Source organism: Kogia breviceps, chromosome 20 (genome assembly GCF_026419965.1).
Source record: "Kogia breviceps isolate mKogBre1 chromosome 20, mKogBre1 haplotype 1, whole genome shotgun sequence".
Taxonomy (NCBI): domain Eukaryota; kingdom Metazoa; phylum Chordata; class Mammalia; order Artiodactyla; family Physeteridae; genus Kogia; species Kogia breviceps.
The window spans coordinates 31,487,896-31,514,394 of NC_081329.1; the positions used below are offsets into that span (position 1 = coordinate 31,487,896).

Here is a 26,499-nt window from a genome sequence, read left to right on the forward strand (position 1 = left end):
TCCATGGCACTCACGTGGGTCTCCCTTCTCACAAGCAGCGTGTTTTGATTACAGCCCTGATGAGTAAACTTGGCATCATATGGTTATTTCCTGGTGTTTCCCTACATTTCTGGCCTCCATACCAGCTGAGAGGCTGGAAAACTGGAAGCCATACCCGTCTGTCTTCACTTCCTTTGCTTGTAGTCTGACTGTAGAGCGTTCCTCTTGGCAAAGTCATTTCAGATGTGTGCCGTCTTGTCAGTCCTCCACCTGTGGTAGTTCACATGGGAAAACATCTGTGTCCAGCCTGAAGGGTTTTGTTTGTTTGTTTGGTGTAAGGAGATGCCGTTTTCTCCACGGTTAACTGACAGATCCACGGAGAGACGCTCCGTTAGGATGGCTGGTCAGGACTCCTCTCCCTCCCCTCCCCATCCCCACTACTCAGAACATCTCCAGACTCCCCTCAAAAGGAGCCCTGATGTGTGGCACATGGCTCGGTAATTATGTTCCCACTGGGGTATGCACTTCTGTGCTTGTGCAGATTATTAACTCATTCCTCCTTTCCTCCCGCCCTCCTTCCCTTCCTGTCCTTCCACAAATGGCTTTCAGTTGTCTGCTCTGTCCTTGATGCAGCTAGAGATGCTGGGCCTAAAGGAATGTTCAAAACGGACATGGCCCTGGGAATTCCCTGGCCGTCCGGTGGTTGGGACTCTGTGCTTCCCCTGCAGGGGGCATGGGTTCCATTCCTGGTTGGGAAACTAAGATCATGCAAGCTGTGTGGCGAGGGCAAAACAAACAAACAAACAAACAAAAGCAGTGGAAAATAGGCAGGGCCTGAGGTCGCTGACCTCATGGGGTGTACTTCCGAAGATCAACACATTAATAATGATGGGACCTCTAATTGGGCTGGGTTCCCTAAAGGAGAAGAAGGGAGACATACTAGAAAGAATAGTTTTGTTTCTTTTTAAAGTTTTTTTTTGATGTGGACCATTTTTAACGTCTTTATTGAATTTGTTACACTATTGCTTCTGCTTCACCTTTTGGCCCCTTGGCCCGGAGGCGGGGCACATGGGATCCCAGCCGCCCAGCCAGGGTTCAGACCCTCACGCCAGCACTGGAAGGCGAAGTCCCAACCACTGGACCTCCGGGGAGGTCCCTAGAAAGAATAGTCTGAATGCAGGAGAGAGGCTGGTTCGGTTGATGGCTTGGGGACGGCCTTTCTGTGGAAGTGATAGTCGCGCTGAGACTTAAGGAGTGAATATGGGTTTGCCTAGCAGAGAATGGGGAGCAGGGTATTCCAGGCGGAGGGAACCACCTGGGCAGAGGAGGACTGCTGTCGCCAATGGAGCGTGCTTCCTGGACGCTGCCAAGCAGAAGCCTCCAGGTGCCTTTTAAGAGGTAACCCTCCGCCCGCCCTCCTCCCCGAGTGGCTGGAGCCTGGGGGCTGGGGGAGGGTGGGAAGTAGGTGAGCAGAGGTAGGGAGGGGCCTCATCCGAGGCTTCCTGTTTCACTGCAAGTGCCCTGAGGAGCCATTTAGAGGTAGAACCCAGAATAGTCCTTGGTGTGGGGTAGGCCTTCAGGAATTTAAAAACAGCAGCGACAACTGTACTGTTGAATGTGAATCCTGGTAATACCTAGAAATGTGGGTTACCTACCAGGTAGTTTTATTCCTCTTTCTGTTATGTTCCTGAGGCTCAGCTAGTAATTGGCACATCCGGATTCAGCTCCACATTTTTCTGTCTCTTGTCTTCTTTTTCTTACTGAGTTTTAAAATTTTATTTAGTTATTCAAATGTTCATTTTGAATATTTGAAGAACATGCTGCATATTAATTAATTAACGCCCCACGTATATTAACTTGTACATTTTTTCTAGGTTGTCACTGTTTTGGTTAGCCTTGTAGTAAACACGTTTGTTGGCTTTTTTTTTTTTTTTTCTTTAAAAGGTCGTTTACTGGCTGGCTGTTTCTGGACCTGAACTCTCTCTGCAGTGCTGTCTTATTGTCACCAGGGGACAGCCCGTGGATTATAGAATATTTATCTTCTTGAGGGCGTTTGGTCTTATTTAAATCAGAAAATATTAACAGACTGATAAAAGTTTAGTGTATTTTTAGTCCAGCAAGTTTACACAATCTATTTATCTTCTAATAGGTCATTTACCTGTTAATGACCTCTGTCTGTTAAAGTTAAGAATGATGGTAACTGTTAATTTGGATTTGTGGAGTTTAGTTGGCTAAATGAAAATTTAATATTTTAGCATTTTATTCAAATATTCGTTGGACCTGATTCACATATTAAGAACTAGTTCAAAACTATATTAAATTATGTAGAGGGTGGCCTAGCATTTGTATGCTAAAGAGTTTTTTCAGCCTGAATATGTTTCTATGATATCTTCCTTCCCGCATGTATTGACGTAAGCCCACTGAATACCAGTGTTAGCTGTATAGACCGTTCCCTTTTTTATATGGTTGGAGGGGAAAAAACAACCTAATATTGAAATTCGTCCGTTTTATGTGCTTTCCAGGATTCTTGAGCAAGAGGAGCACCTTGGGGCCAGAGATGACGATATCCTTGGGTCCGGTTGTGCAGAGGACTCCACTGATGTGTACAGCTCCCAGTTTGAAACCATTTTGGACAACACTTCTTTATACTACAGTGCTGAGTCTTTGGAGACTTTATATTCAGAGCCTGATAGCTATTTTAGTTTTGAAGTGCCCCTGACTCCAATGATACAACAGCGCATTAAAGAAGGCGGTCAGTTCCTGGAGAGGAGATCAGTGGGAGGACAGCAGGACGTCCTGAGCGTCTCCGCAGATGGTGGAATAGTGATGGGCTATTCTGGTGGGATCGCCAATGGGCTGAGTGGCTCCAGTAACTCCACCTTCGCAAAAGGCACCCCAGAGATTGCTTTCTGGGGAAGGTACTGGTCCCATTCTCTTAATTTTGTGCTGGTGGTTTTTGTAGCAGTTTTTTTCTCTGGGAAATCTGAGTGTGGAACATATTTGAAAAGCATTTGGCTGGTTTCTGTGGATATAAGTGAATGATGTGAGTGAAAAGTAATTTGGGTTTTGGGGGCAGGTAGAGTACACTTTAGTGGTTTGCCAAATTGGCAACCTGTGGACATTCTATTTGGCGGTATTTCTTGTATTACCATATGTAAATTGGATCCTGAACAAAGACTTGTGGGTGATGAGTATGTATTAGCTCCCATGATGCAGCTTTGGTAGCAGTGGCCTGGTGCTGTGAAAAGGACACTGGGAGATCTTGGCTTTCATTCTGCCACTGGCATTGGTTGATTACTTGGGGCAGGTTGTTTGATTAGGCCAGAGATTCCTTGATTGTAAGTTGAGGGTGTTGGATTAGATGGTCACTATAATCTCTTTTGGCCCTTTGTTCTGTGAGGTCCCATTCTGCTGGGAAGTCTTCGTGTTCCTGAGATGGTGGGGGAGGATCTAATTATATGGGTGCTTGGTAGAGCTGATCCCTTGGTCAACACCAAAAATACTTATTTTCTCTCTCTACTTTAGGATTTAAGTCTCCCTAGAACACAAAATCACAAATTATGTAGGTTTTATGTGCTGTACCTGTCATTTAGTGATTCCCTGTCTCTTTATGGATTATCCAGTATTTCATCTCTTGTCATTCATCGTCCTAGGGTCATTTACCTGTCCTTCAGCATCTCCATAAGTGGGCACAGAATGCTAAACTTCTTAATCATTTTATGAATTTAGTTTTAATATGTTTTTCCTGAATTAAAATGTGTCAATTCACATGTTTGGGGAGGTGCAGGGGAGGTTAAATGGGGATAAACTATTTTAAAGTTGTATGAAAAAATGTCAGTGGTTTTTTTTTTTAAGTCAGTATACATATTACAGATTTCTGTTTTTAAAAAATATATAAATTTATATATTTATTTTTGGCTGTGTTGGGTCTTCATTGCTGCGCGCGGGTTTTCTCTAGCTGCGGCGCACGGATTTTCTCTAGCTGCGGCGAGCAGGGGCTCCTCTTCCTTGTGGTGCGCGTGCTTCTCATTGCGGTGGCCTCTCCTGTTGCGGAGCACGGGCTCTAGGTGCGTGGGCTCAGTAGTTGTGGCTCGCAGACTCTAGAGCCGTGGGCTCAGTAGTTGTGGCACACAGGCTTAGTTGCTCCGCGGCACGTGGGATCCTCCCAGACCAGAGCTCGAACCCACGTCCCCTGCATTGGCAGGCAGATTCTCAACCACTGCGCCACCAGGGAAGTCCCCATATTACGGATTTCTAATGAGCCTGTTTTTATGATCAGTCTGTTCTATGTTAAGTGTTTCCTATAAGCAGTTTATAGGTTTATAGTCCATTGGATGAGCACATTCAAGACTGGCACATGGTAACGTTGCAGCTGTGCATTTCCATGTGAAATAGACCACGGATGTTGGTTGTCTTCTTGGGTCACACAACTCTCAGAAGCAGAAGACCTTGGTCTGAATTTCTTAGACAAGCCACTTATTCTTTCTGAAACCCCCTTTGTTTATTTGCATAGTGGGGTTAACGATACTTAGTATGCTGTGTGCCCATGAGATTTAAAGAGTTAATATAGATTAAAGCACCTAGCACAGTACCTGGTGCCAGGTAGAAGCTGGAGCAAATGTGTGAATCAGAACTGGCCGATAAACCCGCATTTATACACGGTCTCTAAGAGGTGGTGTCCCTGAGGGAAGGGGGGCATCCCTGAGAAGGGGGTGTTTCTAGAAGGAGTCAGAGAGAGGGGTGTCTCTGAGGGGACATCCTTGAGAGGGGGGTGTCCCTGGGTGGATGGCGCTACTTTAGTCGTTTAGTTTCACCATCATCTCAGGTAACTGTAAGTGGTGGTAAAATGCAGATAATTTCATTGAGATTTCCAATCCAACTTTCTGGAGTGAGTTGAAGTTGTTGGGGACCCGAGGTGTTTTTGGCTGAGAGGCTTTGCTGCAGAAGCCACAGGGAGGGGAAGTCAGTAAAGACAAGGGGTAAACCATCAGCAAGTCAGAACAGGAAGGTGAAAGGTTTATCAAAGGTGTGGTTTGCAGACTCAGAATAGGGAGCAGCCATCATTGGGGCCAACGTGAGTGCTAGTTATTAGTAGGGCAGAGCTGGGTAGTTAGGAGAGAACAGTGGGGTAGGTTCTAGTACTTTAGCATCTCAGATGTGGACAGCGGTCTACTTCAGGCCAACTTGGGATAAGGCGTCAGCTGTGTCCCCTGCATTGTCAAACCATGAGATCCTGCCCAGCCATGAGACCGAATTCTCCAGTACTGACTGAGAAGCATGTTAGAGACGGGCTCTGGCACTGTCCACATGATTCCTGACCGAGCACTGCTAGTGATGTGGACAGACCAGCCTGTCAAGGGCATGCCATTTGTGTTCTTGGACTTGGCATAAGATAATAAGCAGTTACAGGTGGAGGAGGTTTTTTTGTGTGGTGATTCAGGGTTAAGAATTAGGATGGGCTCAATCATTCTAAGAAACTCTAGGGAATCTGGAATCATTTTCGTATTTTTCTCTACCTTCTCTGCCTTCTTGGTGCTTTGGAGAAGTTGTAGCACCAGAGGAATCGTGGGTTGAAGAATCGTGATATTTTCCAGCTTAAGGGGGGCCTTAGATAACCCTGTTTTACAGTAAAGAATCTGAGTCCTAGTTGAGTGGGATAGAATTACCTGGTGACAGATCTTGCGCCAGAATTCAAATTGCGTGACTCCTAGACCAGGTACATTGACTGTTCTAGGCTGCCTGGTTTCATATCTGTATTCTTTCTTTTGATCTAATTTCTCTCATTCCATATATTTATGGAGCCGTAAGTCTGAGTTGGTAATTGTAGAGCTGGTGGTTGGTGGTGGTGGTGGTGGTGGTGTATGAGCTCAATTTTAGAAAAAAATTTCCAAATTGTTATCTTAAAAAAAAAAAAAAAAAGGTTCTGAAGACCCTAGGGGCAGGAGAGGAATAAAGACGCAGACGTAGAGCATGGACTTGAGGACACGGGGAGGGGGAAGGGTAAGCTGGGACGAAGTGTGAGTGATGTGAACATATATACACTACCAGATGTAAAACAGTTAGCTAGTGGGAAGCAGCCGCATAGCACAGGGAGATCAGCTCTCTGTGCTTTGTGACCACCTAGAGGGGTGGGATTGGGAAGGGTGGGAGGGAGACGCAAGAGGGAGTAGATATGGGGATATATGTATACGTATAGCTGATTCACTTTGTTTTAAAGCAGCAACTAACACACCATTGTAAAGCAATTATACTCCAGTAAAGATAGATGTTAAAAAAAAGAGAGAAAAAATTCCCAAATTGTTAATAAACCTGTCTCCATAAATTTTTTCATGTAATCAATGGTCAGGCTTTTAAAAATTTCTTCTGCATTAAAACATCCCTCTGCAGAGGTAAGGAGTAGATAGAGGTACTGAGTCTGTTAAGGAGGTCCGGACTAGGACGCTGACTGCGCAGCTGTCACCCCGATTGACTCCCTTCTGTTAGACACTCAAGGCCAAAGTGTTAGGCTTCAAGGAGAAAAAAAATTCATTTGTTAATAAATGTTGTGATACAACAACAACACAGCAAAAGTGATAAGTAAAACAAGTGCACGTGCTTAGCATTCCTCCCCTACTCACTGGCCTCTCCTGTTTCCTTGGCAGTGGACTGGGGGGTCTGACTGTGTTGGATAAAGTGAACTCTGAGGAAAGCACAAAGGAAAGGGGATAAGACGAGTCTGCGCTGATAGTGCTGCTTTGACTCTAGCTGGACTTGAGCCAAGAAAATAAAGCCCATTCCTACTGAGGTACTGCTTTTGATGTATAAAGCGTTCGATAGTATTATAAGATTAGGCTGTCTCTAAACACCATCTTATGTCCTATGCATCATATGTATTCCATAGGTTCTCCTTCTTTAGTAAAGACATGGTGCTTAATTTGCATAATAAGCTAAGAGAAACGAACATTAATGTTCTGATTTTCCAGGTAAGGAAACAGGCTCAGAGCAGTGGAGTAACTTGCTCAAAGTCACACAGATGGTAAGTGCTACACCCAGGATTTGAACCCAGGCAGTCAGGCTCCAGAGACCATTTATTTCTGATCTCAAAACAAACATATTTTTGTTTGACATTACCTAGGTATATATTTTCTAATACTTTTCTATATCAGTATATGCTTTTACATCATCAAAGATTATTTCGGTGGCGGTATCTGACAGTGATTTCTTTTAAACACAGGATGACACTGTTCTCAATTGTGTAGCTCCCTGTAAGAAAGGTGGAGTGGTGGGGAGGGCGACGAGGACCTGTGGCACTTCAGCACACCTTGTTCCCTCTCAGGAACACCTCCCAGGCCTGGATTTAGCCAGGCTTTGTGTCCAGAGCGGGACTGAGCTCCACTTAAGTCAAAGAAGAAAATACTTCGAATCTGTAACATTCTAGAATCGGGTTGGAAAGGACGTTTGTAGAGAGTATGTGTGCTGACTCTGTCTTTTAAAGGGTTATGTACCTTTGCAGTATCAAATAGATCACTCATTATAAGCTGAAAACACCTCTTAAGGTCCTCCTGGAATCAATTTGGCAGGAATAGTTAAATTCTCTCAGGTGCTCTGAACACTGATGTTGACCAGAGAGCCGCACGTCAATCCGGAAATAGCTCACCCTGTGAATGTAACACAGTAGTTTAATGAAGGAGCAAAGAGTAGCTTTGTGGTCCAGCTGCGGAGCACTCAGGCTAGCTAGCGGGTTCAGTGGTGCTGTGTGGAATCCAGTCACGTGGCTCCAACATTAGAAAGGATAATTAGAGACTTACAGATACCCAGGGCCAATGGGTTCCTTTGTGTCTGGGTGCTTCTCCCTCTCCGGCCCATCAGCTGAAGACTGCAGCTCCAGTCAGTAAGTCCTGACCTGAAGTCTGCAGGGCTCAAATGTGGTCACTGTGACCATTAGCAGGGCTGAATATTGTTTATTTCTATGGAGCTTGGGTTTGGACCGATGGGAAAAGGGACAGCAAATGCAGCCATATGGCAGGAGTTTCTCTTTTGATTCTCTGAAATACACACAACTGCCTTTTAAGATTACATTTTTGGTGTAACAGATATATATATACTCCACGTCTCGGCTTCCCAGGTTTTCTTTCGGAGGGCGCTCAGGATCCCGAGGAGCCCCGCAGAGGGGGTGGATTACGTCTGTGTGCAGCTCTTAAGCCTGGGGAGTGCTCCGCTCGGTGGGGTCCACTCCAGCTGGTAGTTGCAGGTTTTACGCCTTCTCCCCTTTCTCAAATGAAGTGCAGACATTGGAAGTATCTTTTTTCTTCCTGTTTTTCTTTAGTGTCTTTGTGTCTAGGAAAAGTCACATGAAACAAGATTAGTACTTAGAGAAGTTTGTTGAAGTGCGATTTCAAATATATTTTGACATCCCAACTTAAAACCTGCAGGTATTTAATTAAGTAATTAACTAATTAATTAATTATTATTTTTGTCCGTGCCATGCAACTTGTGGTGTCTTAGTTCCCCAACCAGGGATTGAACCTGGACCCCGGCCCCTGCCGAGTGCTAACCACTGGACCGCCAGGGAATTAATTCCCTGCAGGTATTTTAGTATAATGTAAAATATTAAAATCATGTGACATTAGTTAAGCTGGTGACAGGAAAAGACCTTGATCTTGTGAACTTGTTTTGCGGGATCTGGCTGACCTCCTCTGTCCTCCAGGTGGGGAGCTCCTGCCTCTCAGGTTCATTCCTGCTGCTCTGGTGATCTCTTCAGGCCTTTTCTCTCATGTTTTAAAACTTGTTCTGTAAAAAATAGGTTCTCCTTTTTCTCTTTCTAGTTTTCTGAAGCAGTTGTGATGATTTTTTCTTTTTTTTAACTGCAAAGGAGCCCCTACTCATTGCTGAGGGCAGGGGCTCTCCTCGTTTCAGAGCCGGTCATGTCTGGGTTCAGATCCTGCCTCAGGTACTTACTGGGGGTGTGATCTTGAGTAAGTTACAGAAAATCTGGGAACCTTTCCAAGTGTAAAATGGAATGAAGAACACCTATTCAAAAGCAAATGAGATTAAGTGCAAAAAAAATCAAGAATTAGAAAATCAAGTGGTTTCACAATGGCTAGCATGTAGTAGGAGGAAACTGTAAAATAATGACAATGTGAACAACGGTGGTAACCTGGAGAAGAGTCCTTAAGCCAGTCCGCCGCCTGCTCGGGCCCTGGCTCAGCCTCTGAGCTGTCTGAAACACCGGGTACTGGACGTCCTGAGTAAAATGCAGTGTGCTGTGGTGGGGTGGCGTAAATATGGGGTTTTGGGGTCAGAAGACAGGAGGTCAGATCATCCTCTCTCCTGGCTGCTGGCTCGGTTATTTCACTTCTAGGAACCTCCCATTCCTTAATGGTAAAATGGAAATAACCTTGTCAGCCAGTTTACAGTTCTGTGGTTAAGAATTTGCTAGGTTCTAGTTTGTGGACATTCATTTTTATCATGAGTTTTGCAGTAGTCTGAGTAATAGTCTGAGGAATCTAAGAAAATAAATAAGAAAAAGCCCGATAAAGAAGGAAAGACACAAGGATTTGGTGAGTAAGTTTGAACATGGGGGCTGCATGAGAGTGATTGTGAGATTTCCAGTGTGGATGACTTACCAAGTCAGGAAACAGGCATGGGGAGTTGGGGGGAGCAGCAGGGTTTGTAGGAGGGTGCCTCCCAGTGGGGTCTGTTTACACAGGTTGAATTTGAGGAGAGGGAGGACCCTTCGTATGCAGAGACTCAGAGTCACCATTTGGAGGGGAGGCTGGCAGTGAGCTCTGGGAGGGCTAGGAGCGGGTGAGGCCGGGCTGGAGAGAGGTGCACACAGGAGCCCTTGGGTGCTGCCCGTGCGGCTTTCTGATGCCACCTGGGTAGGACGTACGCCTCTGACGGGAGTTTCCAGGCGGCTCTTCGGTGCTCGCCTTCAGTCTCCAACAGTGTCTGATTGTCAGGGAGCCGGTGTGGCCGTCCTCTCAGGCAGGCCTGGCCCTGGCTCTGGGGTTTTGGCCTCTCCCTGTTTGCTGGGGTCTCTTGTATAGCTCGGTGATGACTTCAGGATTTCGGTCCTGGATTTGAAACAGGGTTTCCCAGAAGCATTCTAATTCTGTAGTTTAAACCTTAAGACATACAAAGTAGTGCCCTGGATGTTGGTGTGAAGAGTGCTGTGGGGTGCTGGCTAAGTGGGTGATCTTTCATCCAAGACTATATGGAAAGACTTCAAATGATGGAGGACGTTGGAGTTACGTGTTATTACAAGGAGAATCATAACTCTACCTAAAAACTGGATTGGCGGCTATTTTAACTGGTCAGGGTGATGCAGCAACCTTTCTATTCATATATCAGTGCAATATTTAACTTTTAAAGGAAGCAATAACGTTTTCTCTCAGCAGAGGTCACTTAACACAAGACTTGCAACATTGGATGAGAAACGTTATCCATTGATCCGCTGGGGAAGAAAAAAGACAGAGACCTTCTCCAAATAAAGTTCTCTGGAAGTCTTTTACGTAGAAGTACCAATTTATCAGAGCCCCAAATGGGTATGTTTCTAGTGCTTTAATCTTGTTTTTCTTTTTCTCCCCTGCGTCTTAGACGCTTTCTGTAAACTGTATTAAATTGGCACAAGCTCCTAGCAAAGCCCTGCGATCCAGTACCGTAGGGCCATGGTGCCAGGCGAGAAGAACATAATCTTTCTCATGCATGCTAATGAGGATTCGTGTCAACTCCATCTAAACCATCCAGCATCTAAATGTTAGAGAAATGCCTTGACAGCATCTCGTGCCCTTGTGCTTGGGCCTCCGTCCCCAGGCACTTTTCTCTGAAGCTGGAATTAGGAGGCACTCTCCACGCTTTGCCACAGATTATGACTGCTGGTCGAGGGTGGTACCCAGGCAGTGACAGCTTCAGAAACTGTTGGTGGAAGGATGCTCACGTTCAGCCTAAGTTGTCAGCCTCTCGTTTTTGAGCTTGTTAGAAATGTGTAATGCAGACCTCACCCCCGACCCACTCAGTCAAAATGTGTATTTTAACAAATTCCCAGGTGATTCATGAGTACTTTGAAGTTTGAGAAGCGTGGGAAACTGTTAAAGGCAGAATACAAAGCTGAGTAAGACCGTCCCTGTTCTTGGGGCAGTGCGGGGTGGCGCTGGCTGGGCAGGCCTGTTACATGTCACTGTGCTCCTGGCAGGGAGAAATTTCTTAACAGAGGTTCATAAAAGTGAGTGGCCCTGGGTGTGAACTTTGAAATGACTTCTTGTGTCCCCTTTGGTGCAGTGATCACAGGGTGCCCATCCCTGCTCTAGAAATATAGAGCTTGATCCATGTTCCTGCTAGGAAACAGTATGGTTTCCTAGTGAAGAGTGTGGCTTAAGTCAGACTGCTTTGGCTCTTATTTTGTGAATTATCTCTACTAAACCTCGGCTTACTTATCTGGGAAAAGGGCTAATAATTTACTGTCACTTGATGCTTACTCAAAGAATGTTGGCTCTTAGTATCAGTAATAACACTGCTTGAACTGTTCTCTTTAAAACTTCCTCAGAGTCACCTGCTGTGAGTGTACCATGGTCAGATCAACTTAGGATGTTGTTTATCTATAATAATAATTCTAAGAGTCTTAGATTACTTGAAGGTGAGGAGTTTTAATGATAGTTTATTTTCTTCCTAATTATATAGCAGCTGCACCTCGACACAAAGGTGACGTTTTCTAGTCAAGAGTAGTAATATGAAATCTTTAGTATAGAGAAATTAAGAGGTATTGAATAATTATTACTGTGAAACAAAATTATAAATGTTCATTATTCACACTCCATTCACTTAGCAACCATTTTAGGGTTCATCATGTAATATTATACTTAGGTCTGAGCCTGTCCCTCCTATTAGGCAGTGAACTTCACAAGTCTTTAGATTTAAGACTCAGAGAACCTCTGTTACAGGGTCCAGCACGTGCTGGGTGCCCAGTTTTTGTTGAATGAGGAACTCCGTTAGCAGCTGCTCTATACTAGGCACTAGGTGTCTCCCAAAGAGGGGGCAGATAGCTTCACAGATCGCTCTGGAACAGGGCCTAGTGGGCGGGGCACTAAGGTTCCGAGGCCAGGACTACTCCAGCGTGGCTTTGGAGGACCCGGTGGGCGTGTGGACGTGGCTGTGGGCTGGGGGAGACTTTCCAGGTGGAGGCAGAGTTAGGAACAGCTGCTTGGATTGGGGGCTTGAGAGTGGGGAGCTGAGGGTTTAATTAATCTCTTTGCCTCCTGTTGTGTTAATTTTCTAGATTGAGGGCACTGAAGCCACTCGAAAGGCAGTCATCATGCAGTTGACTTTTATAACTTCTGCACCTCCTAGGCACACCCAGAAGTGTAAAAGTTAATAAACACCTTCCATCTCGCCAGCCAATTTGAGAAGTAAAATGTTGCAGTCAGTGCCTCTGTGGTCCCATCCCCTCTTGTTCTCTTCCTAAAGGTCACCATGACCTGTGGGCGTGTATTGTGCCTATATAGGTATGAATCCATAGACAGTATATGGTATTCTTTCACATGTTTCTGAACTTTATATAAGTGCTATCTTGTTTCCTTTTGTAACTCACTTATTTGCTCAACATTTCAAATTCATCCTTACTGATTCCTAAAGCCCTAGTATATTAATTATTTGCACGAATATACACTAACTAATTTTCCCACTTGCCTAGTTATGAACACTTTGGCTGTCTTGTGTTTTTGTTATTTTAAATGGCATGGCAGTGAACATTCTAATTAGTGGCTTCTTGTGCACATGTGGAGAGTTTCTCTAGGCTAGGTATATATTTAGGAATAAAATTGCTGGACGGTAAGTTATAATCAATTTCTGGGTGAACCAAGGCATTCTTGAAAGCGCATATTACATTTTCTTTGAGGGTATGTAATTTTATCTACTTCTGTTTATAACGTAATTTTTAGTTATTTTACCTCCTGATCCTTATAATTCCCAAATCCCAACAAAAATAGCAGGAGCTTAAAGAGAAAGCATGGGGAAAAAAATGAAGCGAAACCAGTCTCCTTTCCCTTCAGGAGCTCTGATGCGGACTCTGTTATCCATTAGTTAGGCCTGGTGCGCGTCCATCCCGTCCGCCCCACCCCTCCCTAAGTCCTGTGGGTCCCAGTTTCTCAGATGCCTTGGTGGCAGTTGTTGCCTGCGTCTGACAGCTGCGAGCGTTGCCTGTCCACTCCTGGCCGTCTAAAGCAGGGTTTGAACGAAAGGCCAAATGAGTCTTTTCATTTAAGGATAGCAGAAAAACAGAAACAAAACTAGAAAAATAGGAAAACACGAATCACATAAAATTAGGTGAGAATTGAACACAGGTGAATTTTATATAATATAAATGAATCAGATCTATTTATTGCCTATTTCAGCCATTCCCTTATAGCCAGAATGTGTGTGCTGTAGGAAATGATGCTCTTCCTCAAAAACCGTAGTGCTACTTAAGAAAAACAATGCTAAGATTAGCACTTTTTTTTCTCTTCAAATGATGTTGGACAAACTCTCTTTCTCACATAAGCAGCAGCCGCTCCAGATAAGCTAGCACAGTTGTCCTTTCTCCCTGTAGTCAGCTGGCCTCCTGGCTTCTAAAGAGTTAAGCTGGAGGTTTGTGAGGTCATGCGTGGCTTCCCAGGATCCGGACTTCTGAAGCTCTCTTGGAGGGGGGCTGCCTGCAGAGAGGGGAGGCGGGGCAAGGGGAAGTACTCCTTCAGCTCCTTCAAGTTCTTACCCCGCAGCCCTGAGGGAACAGTGGCGTTCCGGGAGAATGTCGCTGCCGAGTCAGGGTGCAGCAGTCTGTGCTCTCAAAGGAAGCAGCTGTAGAAGTGCATTGAAAGAGCCCTTGCCGCCGATGAAGCTCTGCTAAACAGATGGGACCAGAGGATGTTCTTTGTATTCGTGACAAAATCAAGGGCAGGCTGTTTGCTGACAAAGGTAACTGGAATTGACTTCATGTTCTTTGTCTGGTCCCAGGCAGTGCTGGATTAAGTGTGATTGTACCGAAAATTCCTTGCATTTTAAACTTTTATTTCAAGTGAAAAACATTGTAAGAAAGTCTTAGAAGAAACTTAGGAAAATGATAATTCCCGTACATTGTTTTCTAAACAAGGATGTCCGAAGTGTGGAGGGTGTATTTGTACGGGGCTGTGATGTGTGGCCAGCGAGATGCTCCCTTGATGGAGCTGTGCTGCCCTTTGAGGCCAGCAGGTGTTGCTCTGCGCTCCTGCACCCAGGGCGCTGCCAGCCACCTTCTACTAAACTTCAGGCGTCGGGAGGTCACCAGCTGGACCCTTGTCATTTCAGTGGAGTCCATTCTGACTGCTGCACAAGGCTGCCACTCTTATTTTGGTGTATCACCGCTCTAAAGGGAAGTTAGCTGTGCTGTGAGTGAAGAGACATGCTCTGTCTTAGAATTTGGCGTTGGGTTTGAAACTTCAAAGACTAGTCAGTTATCTAAAGAAAAAAGGTAAAGGGAGATTTTATCTGGAGCTGCGGGAACGAGCTCCACCGTTCTCTCTGGGAAGGTCTCTCTTCACGTTCAGGCCAGGGCATATGCTGGGCAGCTCTAGGGTCAGATGGTAGAGAAGGGCCAGAGCCAGTGCGTTGATATTACTTCCATTCTTGAGATGCTTGGAGTTAAAAGATTCATGGACACCCCAAGGCCGGTGAGAACCCCAGGGCTTGGATGTCTGGGGTAGTCAGCTAAGTGTAATTGGGGTGTTGGTGAGTATGTATGAGCCTGGACTGCGGAGTCATAGTCTCAGCGGTTTAAGTTTTACCTCCGTTTCTTACCGTTTGACCTCTAGCGAGTTACTTCACTACCCCGACCCTCAGTCTCTTCACACGTGAAGTAGGAACAGTGACCGGGGCGAACACGGGGTGGCGGTTGTAGGTTAACAGAGGTACAGTGCCTGGGCGAGTTCATCAGCCTTTCTCCTGCCTTAGTCAGAGCTCAGCACGTGTGAGTAAAGCACGGCTATTACTGTGTTTAAGTCGTTCTCCCTTACATCAGGCGTGAGAGGGCCTGGGCCTGTAGGCTGGTGGTCACAGACATGGACTTGTGGGTGCGCTCACACAGTAAACGCGTCGGGGCTGCTTTGTGCCAGGGCTCCAGGCGGTGCCTCCTCAGCGCCTGTGGTCGCTTTCCCCTCCCTGCCTCCCTCCCCCCCGTCATCTCTCAGATGGCGCCTTTGTGGAAGGCTCCACAAAGCGAGGGAGGAACGTGGGTAGATTGGTACACAACCATCAACACTGTGAAAACGTCTTTATGCTCAAGTCCCTTCAGTGAGGGTTAGTTTCATCGTCCTTGAACGGCGAGAACAGCGCTGTGTGCTCGCGTGCTGCGCAGGGGCCACGCAGCCCACACTCTGAGTGCAGTGGAAACGTTGTCGGGACCTGGCCGCTCCTTCTGGTCCTTCCTGTAGGTACAGGTCGTGCTCTGCCTGCAGCGGTGGCCGCTCTTACCGGGTTTTTCTATGTTCCCAGGTTGGCCCGTTCTGTCTTCGTACTCCAGGAGTTAGTGGCTGGGCAAAGCTCCTTAGCTCCTATTTCCTGGACTATAGCTTGTGGATGATGTCTTTTTTCCGTGGTTATTGAAGACATTAAGTGAGATAAAATATGTGAAAATGCCTGACACTTTGTTTGCTCCTTTAAGAGTTGCTCTATTTTTTTTCCGTTACTCCGAGGGGAAAAATCATACAATTTGTAAATGAGTCTCTTTTCCCCTGTTTTGCTTTTATAAAGGTTTCATGTCTAGATTAGTGTTTCTAAAGCTTTTGTTTGATTTAAAATAGTTTAAATAGTCAGTTTCTATTTGCCTGCATGACTTTACAGTGCAGCTAATCCTTATAGCTTTTATTTTATTTTATTTTTTTTCAAGTTTAAACAATTTTCCCTTTATTATAGCAATTCCTGATTACAACTTTAAACAAACTACTTGAAATAAAAATAAGTTAAAATATTTAACAATTTTCTACAATTACATATAAGAAAATAAGGCAGCACACACTGAACAAGGCTCTTAATCTGAATACTAAACGTCCAAAAGTCATAAATGAGTCAATAGACTGAGCTTCATAAATCTGACGGTGCCAGGGAGGCCAAGAAAAAAACATGATGATACAGAGGAGGTAAAGGAGAAGAGAAAAGAAAGAAGGCAGAGATATCTTGTTGGATAATCAGAATATATATATCTTAGTCATAAAATATATATAGCCTTATAGCTTTTAAATTTAATTTTGAACTAGTTTTCAAAAATACAAAAGGAATATGTGCCAATGGTAACAATTCAAACTGAAGTCCCTGTGGTCCCACTTTGCCGAAGGGACCTCCTGATGGTTCCTAGGGTGTCTTTGCAAGGCATGGTCTGTGCAGCTCTTTGGGGACCAATTTTAAACTGCCTTACAGTGTGAAAGCACAAACGATGGAAAGTTCTTTCGGAGTTGCCAGCCCCCTGAAGCGTGGTGCCTCCCTACAGCACTGGAGTATTTAGCAGCCCCTTGGAGGGCGCCCGCCGGCACAGCTGGGCTGTGTCACCAGAGCTGAGTGCATTTGACGGGGCCAGCTGTAGCCACACCGTGTTTCCTGCCATCAGGCCAGAGTTCCTGCAGGAGAGTGAGCCATGGGCCTCTCTCAGCAGACTCCAGGGCTGACCCTGCTCTGAAAATGCCCAGTCCTGACATTCTAGGGAGGCAGAGCCTGTGTTGGGTTCCAGCAGGAGTATTAGTGATTATGTAGCTGGCCTGAGGGTGTGGTTCCGGCACCCCACTGGTGTATGGCTGTGTTTGGCTTTTTGTCATTAGTAACATTGGGTTGAGGGAGCGTCAGAGAGGTATGCTGTGTGTGGGTTTGGAAGATACGGGCTCGGCTGCCAGCCCGGCTGCTTACCAGCTGTGAGCCAGGGCAGAGCTTCTTTGGTCCTCAGTTTCTTTACTTGGAAAATAGGACATTGTGAGGTGTGAAGTAAAATAATGCATGTGCCAGTGCTAGGTAGACTACGAAGTGCTCTGTGGATTCTTTAAGTCTCTTAAGTGTTTGGTGTCCTTGACCTCACCCAACCTCTTTGTGAGTGTCGCGTGTCCCGTCTGCTCCTGAGTGGTCTCGGCATGCCTACAGCCTGTCTTCAGAAGCAGGGCAGGCAACAGAGTTTCTGCGCTCAGAATGTTCTTCAACAAGCCACACCCTTTTGTTGATTCAGCCGGTCCTCTGTGGAGGCCCTGCTTTTCAGCCAGGGAGACACTGGGCACTGAGGCCCAGAGCACCTCCATTGGCCCAGCTCTGCTACTGACCCTGAGACCCAGTCACTTCCTCTCTTGATCCCTCCATGTCCTCCTCTTTAAGACATTTGTATTTGACGTGGAAATGATGATTCTCTTCCTTTTTTGTCTTTCGTCTACCTGGCTGTATCCATCATCTTACTGAACAATTTCTGCGTCCCCTTTTAAACAACTTGGGACAGTTATCTTCAAAAAGATAAGACAAGTGAGTAATGAGGCTGTGAACAGCAAGCTGAGGAATGCTGTGTTGACTTTTGAGCCCTAAATGTGGAAAGAGTGACGGGGTGTTCAGGGTAAGTATCAAATTGTCCTGCCCGTAAGCCACTGACCTTGACATTGGTTTGTTTTGTATTCATCCAGAACTGGTCACCTTTGATTAGGGCTTCCATGTCTCAGACCTGTTGTTATGGGAGCTGTGAGAACCTGAAGGGGAAGAGGAGAAGGATGCCCTGGCAGCTGAAATGGAGATGCCACCAGGAGAAGAAATGGAGAATGAATTTCTTGGAGCTGGAGACAGTGATCCCTTTGGGGCAGGGAGGGCCTTTGGCCAGGCTGTGTGTGCGAGATGTTTGCGTTGCTGTGGTTTGGTTCTCGGTGCTGTTCATCCATCCTGGTTTCCTAAGTTCTTTGTCTAAATCTTGTTGAATAGAGGAGCCACATCTAGCAGGTGTGGACATTTTAGTCTGGCTTTCCCAGGACAAGACTGCATTTCTGGGTGACAGAATGATAGGGAAACATTTGTATTTCTTCAGTGGTTTGCTGCTAAAAGATGAACAAAAAGACAGTTAAAAACTATCTCTGCAGCTTACGAATCAGAAGGCTCAGGACTGGCCCAGGTAGGGGGAGACAGTCACTGACCACTGGAACTTGTATCTCTAGTGAGTCCCCTTGGGGGACCCATCAGATGAGCTGGCTGTTAAGACTCATGAGTTGTCCTTCTGGTTGAAATAGGTCACCTAGAGAATTCCAGCACTCCTGGCTTTTAAGGTGGTGGCTGGTAGGAGGAACACAGATTTGTCTGCGATTGGCCGAATGATCCGAGTGTGTGATTGTGTGTTTACAGGAATCATCTCTGCTCTAGACCCTTCCAGTTGCAATGTGAGTGAAGATTCTGTTGCTCAAGACTTGACACTTCTTGCTAAATTCTGAAGGGTGGGGTCTCAGATACTGACCTACGATAAACTTTGTAACAAGCAGATCAATATCTTTTTTTTTTTTTTTTTTTGCGGTACACGGGCCTCTCACTGTTGTGGCCTCTCCCGTTGTGGAGCACAGGCTCCGGACGCGCAGGCTCAGCGGCCATGGTTCACGGGCCCAGCCGCTCCGCGGCATGTGGGATCTTCCCGGACCGGGGCACGAACCCGTGTCCCCTGCATCGGCAGGCGGACTCTCAACCACTGTGCCACCAGGGAAGCCCAAGATCAATATCTATTTAAGTGCCAGGTGTTATAAGTGATGCTTCAGGATTGGAGGTGGGTACATGGCCAACCGGTTTAGAAGGTAATAGAGAGTACCAAAAGTAATGGAAATAAAAATAAACAAATGGGACCTAATGAAACTTAAAAGCTTTTGCAAGGCAAAGGAAACTACAAACAAGACAAAAAGACAACCCTCAGAGTGGGAGAAAATATTTGCAAGCGAATCTACCGACAAAGGATTAATCTCCAAAATATATAAACAGCTCATGCAGCTCAATATTAAAAAATACAGACAACCCAGTCAAAAAATGGGCAGAAGACCTAAGTAGACATTTCTCCAAAGAAGACATACAGATGACCAAGAAGCACATGAAAAGCTGTTCAACATCACTAATTATTAGAGAAATGCAAATCAAAACTACAATGAGGTATCACCTCACAACAGTTAGAATGGGCATCATCAGAAAATCTACAAACAACAAATGCTGGAGAGGGTGTGGAGAAAAGGGAACCCTCCTGCACTGTTGGTGGGAATGTAAATGGATACAGCCACTATGGAGAACAGTATGGAGGTTCCTTAAAAAACTAAAAATAGAATTACCATATGATCCAGCAATCCCACTACTGGGCATATACCCAGAGAAAACCATAATTCAAAAAGACACATGCACCCCAATGTTCATTGCAGCACTATTTACAATAGTCAGGTCACGGATGCAACCTAAATGTCCATTGACAGACGAATGGATAAAGAAGTTGTGGTACATATATACAATGGAATATTACTCAACCATAAAAAGGAATGATATTGGGTCATTTGTTGAGATGTGGTTGCAGCTAGAGACTGTCATACAGAGTGAAGTAAGTCAGAAAGAGAAAAACAAATATCATATATTAACGCATGTATGTGGAATGTAGAAAAATGGTACAGATGAACCGGTTTGCAGGGCAGAAATTGAGACACAGATGTAGAGAACAAATGTATGGACACCAAGGGGGGGGAAGTCACAGGGGGGGTGGGGATGGTGGTGTGATGAGTTGGGTGATGGGGGTTGACATGTATACACTGATGTGTATAAAATTGATGACTAATAAGAACCTGCTGTATAAAAAAATAAATAAAATAAAATTCAAAAATTCAAAAAAACCCCACAACAAACATATGTGGCCAATGGTAACTTTTACAGGTACAGAATCTAGTCCTGTGGCAGCCATGAAAAAAGGAAAAGACACATGCGCTCCAATGTTCATTGTATCGCTGTTTACAATAGCCAGGTCACGGAAGCAACCTAAATGCCCATCGACAGACGAATGGATAAAGAAGTTGTGGTACATATATACAATGGAATATTACTCAGCCATGAAAAGGAACGAAATTGGGTCATTTGTAGAGACGTGGATGGATCTAGAGACTGTCATACAGAGTGAAGTAAGTCAGAAAGAGAAAACAAATATCGTATATTAATGCATATATATGGAACCTAGAAAAATGGTACAGATGAACTGGTTTGCAGGGCAGAAGTAGAGACACAGATGTAGAGAACAAACGTATGGACACCAAGGGGGAAAGCGGCAGGGGGGTGGTGGTGGGATGAGTTGGGAGATTGGGATTGACATGTATACACTAATATGTATAGAATGGATAACTAATAAGAACCTGCTGTATAAAAAATAAAATAAAATTCAAAAATTAAAATAAAAAAAGGGAGAGTAAACCTAAGGAGGAAGTTGGTGTAAGGTGGATTTTGCCTTGAATTTTCTGGCATCTTGACCTTGAGAAGCTGGTGTGTCCCATCCTTGGCTGTGACTTTGAATTCACCATGGAAATCGCATAGCTGAGCATTTTCTGAAGTTTAAAAACGAGGGAACTCAAAAGTCTCCACCTGCAGCACAGCCGAAGAATGTTGGTTGTTGCATTTAACGTAACGACAGACTGCGTAGTCCACGGCCCCACCTTTGCTGTGGGATTCTGTCATCCTGGGCTCCTCAGTTGGTAGTGTGGATTTCACAACCCATTCCTTGGAAAGTAACCTCTTCTTTTTAAAGGAGAAAAACATCTTTACTAACAAAATACACTACCACACACACACACACACACACACACACACACACACAGACGCCCCCCCCCGCACCCCCCACACACACAGCTCAGGCAGCCTCGGTGCAGCCTGTGAAGTGTCATCTTGCCCTGCTGCTCCTCCTGGGGAGCTGCCCCTCCTGAGTCGGCCGCACCCTTCCTGTGGCGCTGGGTCTTCTTGGGAGGCTGCGAGGTCCATCTGCAGGAGCTGGGCCGGGCGCCCAGGGTGGGCTTGCCCCGCCCAGGGTGTGGTAAGGATCCCGATCCACCCAGGGTTGGCGGTGTGCAAGTAATATTTATCTTGCATTGCACTCAGTTTTATGAAAACAGCTGAGGATGGCAGTCTGCTGTAACTGTACACCAGCTTGGTTAAAAGTGTCGTTATGAAGGAAGTAACAGGATTTGGGGATTCTTTTTTCTCGCAGTACTGTATATATTATATGACCAGTAGTTGTCCTTTCTGTGCTCGGATGCCATTCTTTCCATCTGTTTCCTTCTTTTTTTTTCACCTGTTTTCTTGATGGCATATTTTCTTCTCCTGCTTCCTTTCCCTCTGTCTTCAGGGCTGTTCCATCTTGCTGAGCCTCCACAGGCACAGATGGACAAGGCCTTTAAGCTGCCGTGTTGCCGTGGCCATTGCACGTGTGCGGCCAGCCTGACTCTGATGAGCCCAGAAGTTGCCTCCGGACCCGTGTGTGCAGGGTGGGCCTCTGAGGTTGTCCCGTGTCTGCTGGTGATGCGGGGTGGGGGCGCGTAGGAAGAGCGTCGTCGTGCTGGGAGTTGGGAGGCGTGGGCTCTGGCCCTAGTTCTGTTCATATACAGATTCTTAACCTCCCTCCGAGGCCTTCCTTTAGTCATCTGGGAAATGAGATTAGATTCAGCAATTCACAAAGCATATTCTCAACTCAGAAAATTCATTATTTGGCTCTATGAAATCATACTAATTCTGGCTTCTGAGATTAGCTCTTTGTGACCAGTTAGGATCTTCTATACAAGAACAGATTGAAAAGCAGCTAGGAGACTGGAATTGGAGAGGGTAGAAGAACTCCAGGGCTGAGCACCGCATGTGTCGCTGGCTGGCTGGGAGGCCAGAAAGCAGGCGCACGAGGGAGCAGGGTCCACTCTTCCCCGACTTTCTTGGGCGGCTTTGCACAGCCTGACTTTCTTCATGTTCCTCCACGAAAGCAACAACCACGCGTTACCCTTCCTCAGTCTGAACTACTTGGGAAGAAATACTTATTCTGAAACCCAAATGCCCCTCTTCTAGGAAGGCGAGTGCAGAGACGGTAGGAGACTCTAATTCTTCTTCTCTTGGCAGAAGTTAAGGGACTAAAGGTTGCGTCTTTTCCACCCCTTACCAGAGGGTCCTTGTTTCTCACGTGAAGGCAGAAGTGTGGGCCCCAGCAGCTGAAATGAAACCAGGGCGGAGGAAGTAAATGTCCACGTAATCCTCTCTTGAGTCTCAGTGTGCGTATATGTTGCAGGCCCACACTTAGGGGACATATTCTCTCCCTTTGGAACTGAAGAGGCGTGGAGGTGACCATCTGAAGGCTGGGCTTTCTCTCGTGCCTCACATTAGCTTTGTGACTCCGGGCATGTCCCTTACTCTCTTCCGAGCTGGTCTCATGTTTAAAATGAGGGAGTTGGGCTAGGCAGGGCAGTATTTAGGTTTTTCTCTAGAGCCAACGTGCCAGGAACTTGAGATCCCCCTCTTCATTTGCAGGATGTGGGAGCGGAGTGGCCGTGCGGGAAAAGGAGAGGAGCAGCCAGCTTGTGCGGACGCCTGGTATCCAGCCTGCAACCTCCTTGGGCAGCCTCCGGGCTGTCTGATAATTTTTGTGCTGCACTAACTCCCAGTTACCGTAGAGCGTCTTACAGTTGATGGTGCCTTTGGTCAGTGTGCAGATTTTGGTGTTTACTTATCAAGGTGTCACAGCCTGAGGCGCCCAGTTAGGAGTACAGCCGCCCAGGAACAGGAGAGGCCTCCCAGTCCGAGTTGTTCCTTTGTGGCCATGGAACTTTTGAACTGTCTGTCCCTTCACTAGGAGTGTCTCCCTCCAGGGCTGGCAGAAACGTTTCTATCCATCTCCCCGTTTCTGTTTCTTTGTTTTACCTTCAACATAAGCCTCAAGGACACTTGTCCCCCAGCCCGTGCTAACTGCCTGTTCACATGCAGGTTGAAGAGCTGCTGGTGCCTTTGAACCTCAAGGGGAGGTTTAGCAGGGACGGCCGTGCTTCTCCAGGGACATGTCTGCCTTTGCCGTCTTGTTTTAATAGTAGTAGCTCCAGTCGGAACGCTTGTATTCCATCCGTACGGCCCAGCACATGCACTGAATGGCTTACTGAGCGTATTTTCTGGTCACGATGGGATTTGAAAATCTCCTTTTCCTATCCTTATTCTTTCAGTACCACAGGGCACCTTTAGAGTTGGCAAATCACCTTGTTTGAAATGCATCCCAGCTCGCTGAAGGATCCCACTCTTCCCAGGCCTGGAGAATTCTTCCATTGAGGCTCATCCCACTGACTTAACTGAAGGAGATCAGTACGCGTGGAGGTCGTTACAAGTGCATTTAGTTATCTGTGCTGTTGGTCAACAGAGTTATAAAGGACTTCATTTATATATGCTTATTTTATTCAAAACAATAGCTGTAGTATTCTCTCCTGTCAGATTTTTAAGACAAAGAGATAGTTTGATTCATCTGAGTTTCTCTCTTCTGACATTTCCTAATTGATGTAGTAAGACCTCGGAACTTTCACCTGTGGGCAACAGGGAGCGAGAGGAGAGAGTCAGAGGGCTCACGGAGCCCCCAGCCATCCCACGGACGCAGCTGACAGGGTGCTGCTGATGCGGTAATTCCAGAGCCCTCTCAGCTTAGAGCGCTTGTCCCCTGAAACCCTGTCCTGTGCCCCTGGAAGTGATGACTGAGGAGAGAGTTGCCACCCCGCTTACGTCACTAACTTTGGGACCGCAGGCAGGACTGTGTCGGTGGGATGGCGCAGCTGCCGAAGGGCCCGGGTGTCCACTCCAGGAGACTCTGCGAGCCCGGCTCGCTCCTGCTGTGATGGCCTCTCCCCTCCCGCCCCGTCCCCGCCAAAGTGGTATCTGCCTCCATGTGCCAAGGACCTACATGTAGTATAGTTTCAAATCAGAATGGTACTAGTGTAATATGCTATTTACTTTTGAGGAAATGTTCTAGTTTACTAAATATCATAGTTTTACCTCATGCTTTTTTTACCTTTAGAACAAACTTACCTTCAAGTTAAAACTTTATTTAAGCAACAAGGTTTTAGAAAATCTAGGTTAGTTTGTGAACTCATATGACGTGCTTTGAGCCTTCCATGGCTGTACATTCTTAGATTTGAGTGCAAACCTTTCCCCACTGATTTGGAATGAACTGGGCATTGTAGGTGGTTTTGCGTGGAACAGTTGTTTCAGATCCCAACCCTGTAATGACATCATTTTCTTTATACCCAAAGTAAATGCTGTGCAGACTAGATGATTCTGGAATTTGACCTCCCTGTTTTTCTCCTGACTAAACTCTTCTCTTGCAGAGGAGCCATGCTAATGCACAGGTCCGTATACGTTATTGTTTTTGTGCCTCTCACTTTTCTGGTAATAAATCTTATTTTGCTGTGAGAAAGCAGCCCATACTGTTTAAGGGGGAGTAGGGGTTGTGGCTGAAATTGCAGGCTCATCCAGTGTTCTGTTTTGATTTTCTAACTTCAGAGTGCCTTTTCAGTGGAAGTGATTCAGTCTTAATTGTTATTATATTTAGCCAAGATAAAGCATACTTTAAGTTGTTTACATGTAAGGCCTTGAATTAGAGAGAGGAAAAGTGCTCCAGCCCCAGGGAGTCATTCGTAGAGTTTTCAAGTTTCTGAGGGAAGACAGAAGTGTATCTAACCTCAGATTTTTATTTTTTAATAAATTTATTTATTTATATGTTTTTAGCTTTGGCTGTGTTGGGTCTGCGTTGCTGCGTGCGGGCTTTCTCTAGTTGCGGCGAGCAGGGGCTACTCTTCCTTGCGGTGCACGGGCTTCTCATTGTCATGGCCTCTCTTGTTGCAGAGCACGGGCTCTAGAGCGCAGGCTCAGTAGTTGTGGCACACAGGCCCAGCTGCTCCGCGGCCTGTGGGATCCTCCCGGGCCAGGGCTCGAACCCGTGTCCCCTGCATTGGCAGGCAGATTCTTAACCACTGCGCCACCACGGAAGCCCCTACCTCAGATTTTTTGTACGTGCTTGGAGAAGAATAGGGGAGAGATCAACCTGTAGAACATTCCATCCTCTCTAGAATTCTCAGGGGCCTGAAGTAGGGCCATTCCTTTACTTCCTTTCTATGATATCTTCATATTTTAAGAATAATTACTCTTGTAGTTTTTCCCTGTGTAGATTTGGATCTTAGATAATTATGGGTAATTTGTATGATTCAAAGGGTATTAATGCAGGTCTTCCTATGATTGTGTTAACATTTGTAATCCCATCAAGCTAACTGCTGGACGTCTTTTAGGGCCAGAACTCTATCTATGCAATGGATAGAATTGTGTGTAGGGTTATGAACCTGGTTCTTTACCAGCGGATTTGTCTTCACAGCCTAACCTGGCCATTTCCTGATAGTGTTACCTTGGGCAAAAACCCCTCCTTTCTGTCCTTTTTGAAGAGGTCGCAGTCGTACCTACTTTCTGGAGGCATTACCAGGATCAGTTGAGATATAATGCCTGTGAAGTGCTTGACACAGTGCCTGGAGCTAGTAAGTGTGCGGGAGATGCTGGCTGTCATCCGTGTCTTCGCCGTCACCGTCACTGCCAGGTCCTTCCACAGAGGCGCATGTGCCTCTGCTTTTATCACGCCTTTTTATGTTAACCCCGTCAAGCTCAAAGCTCAGTTAGCAACAAGGGACAGTGTCCCGTGCTCATCCCTTTTCTACTTCTCTCTACCTTCTGCCTTTTTTGGTGCCCTCCTGTCAGGGGTGCTAGGTGAGGACTGAGGTTGTATCTCAAAGCTATTATTAAAAGAGGAGAAAGAACTACAGATCCAGAATACAGAATGTCTGCAGGTGTCCCTCCAGGAAGAAGAAACTTCCTAATGCCTCTTTATTGTACAAAGGGAAAAAAAGAAAAGAAATTCGAATAATGTCTGACTCTCTTGCTCAGAGATTTAGGTATGGTGATTCTGATTCCTCATGCTGGAAGTTGGCTGTATAGAAAATTAACTTTCAGTAATGGGTCCCTATAATCCTTCTGATGATTTTTTTTTTTTTTTTTAATTAACAACTGTAGCGGAGACATAGTCTGGTAGAGAGGTGCATGAACATTGGAAAAACCAACACGGAAACTGAATATCTCCTGATAAAAGTTAGAATAATAGGGAAATTTATGGTTCTCTGCTCATGTGAAATCCGTGCCTGGTTCCACATGTTCTGGCAAAAAGGAACATCAGAGGAAGGCTTCACATTGTACCAGACTTTCTTTAGTGAATGTCCTCCTTCTCTGATATATGTTATATCTAAAACCTTTGCTGAAGAGCTCTCATTGACTCAATATTAACAGAGTCTTTGTATAAGTAACACCACACAATTTTTGTGAGATCTAAACAAAACATCCACTTGCTGTGAAGAACCAAAAAAGTTGTCTCCACTTAAGCCCCTGGTGGGAGCATTTTTCTGTCAAAAATAAACTGCCTTTGATAGATGGCCTCTAAGCAGTCTCTGCAACACAGAGGGATTACAAAAAGGCGTGTAACCTTGGCGTTGTGTGGCC

General features: G+C 45.7%; 1 protein-coding gene across 10 annotated transcripts in view; it reads left to right on the top strand.

Moving 5' to 3' along the window:
* PSD3 (pleckstrin and Sec7 domain containing 3) overlaps positions 1-26,499 on the top strand; it is a 647,135-nt gene that overhangs the window by 283,076 nt on the left and 337,560 nt on the right. For all 10 annotated transcript variants that reach the window (XR_010838523.1, XM_067022673.1, XM_059049100.2 and 7 more), the window contains one exon: positions 2,502-2,897. Coding sequence is in view for 9 of the 10 variants with exons in the window: in XM_067022673.1 (XP_066878774.1) it covers positions 2,502-2,897 (396 nt within the window). In the remaining variant the exon portion in view is untranslated. The remainder of the gene's footprint in view (positions 1-2,501; positions 2,898-26,499) is intronic.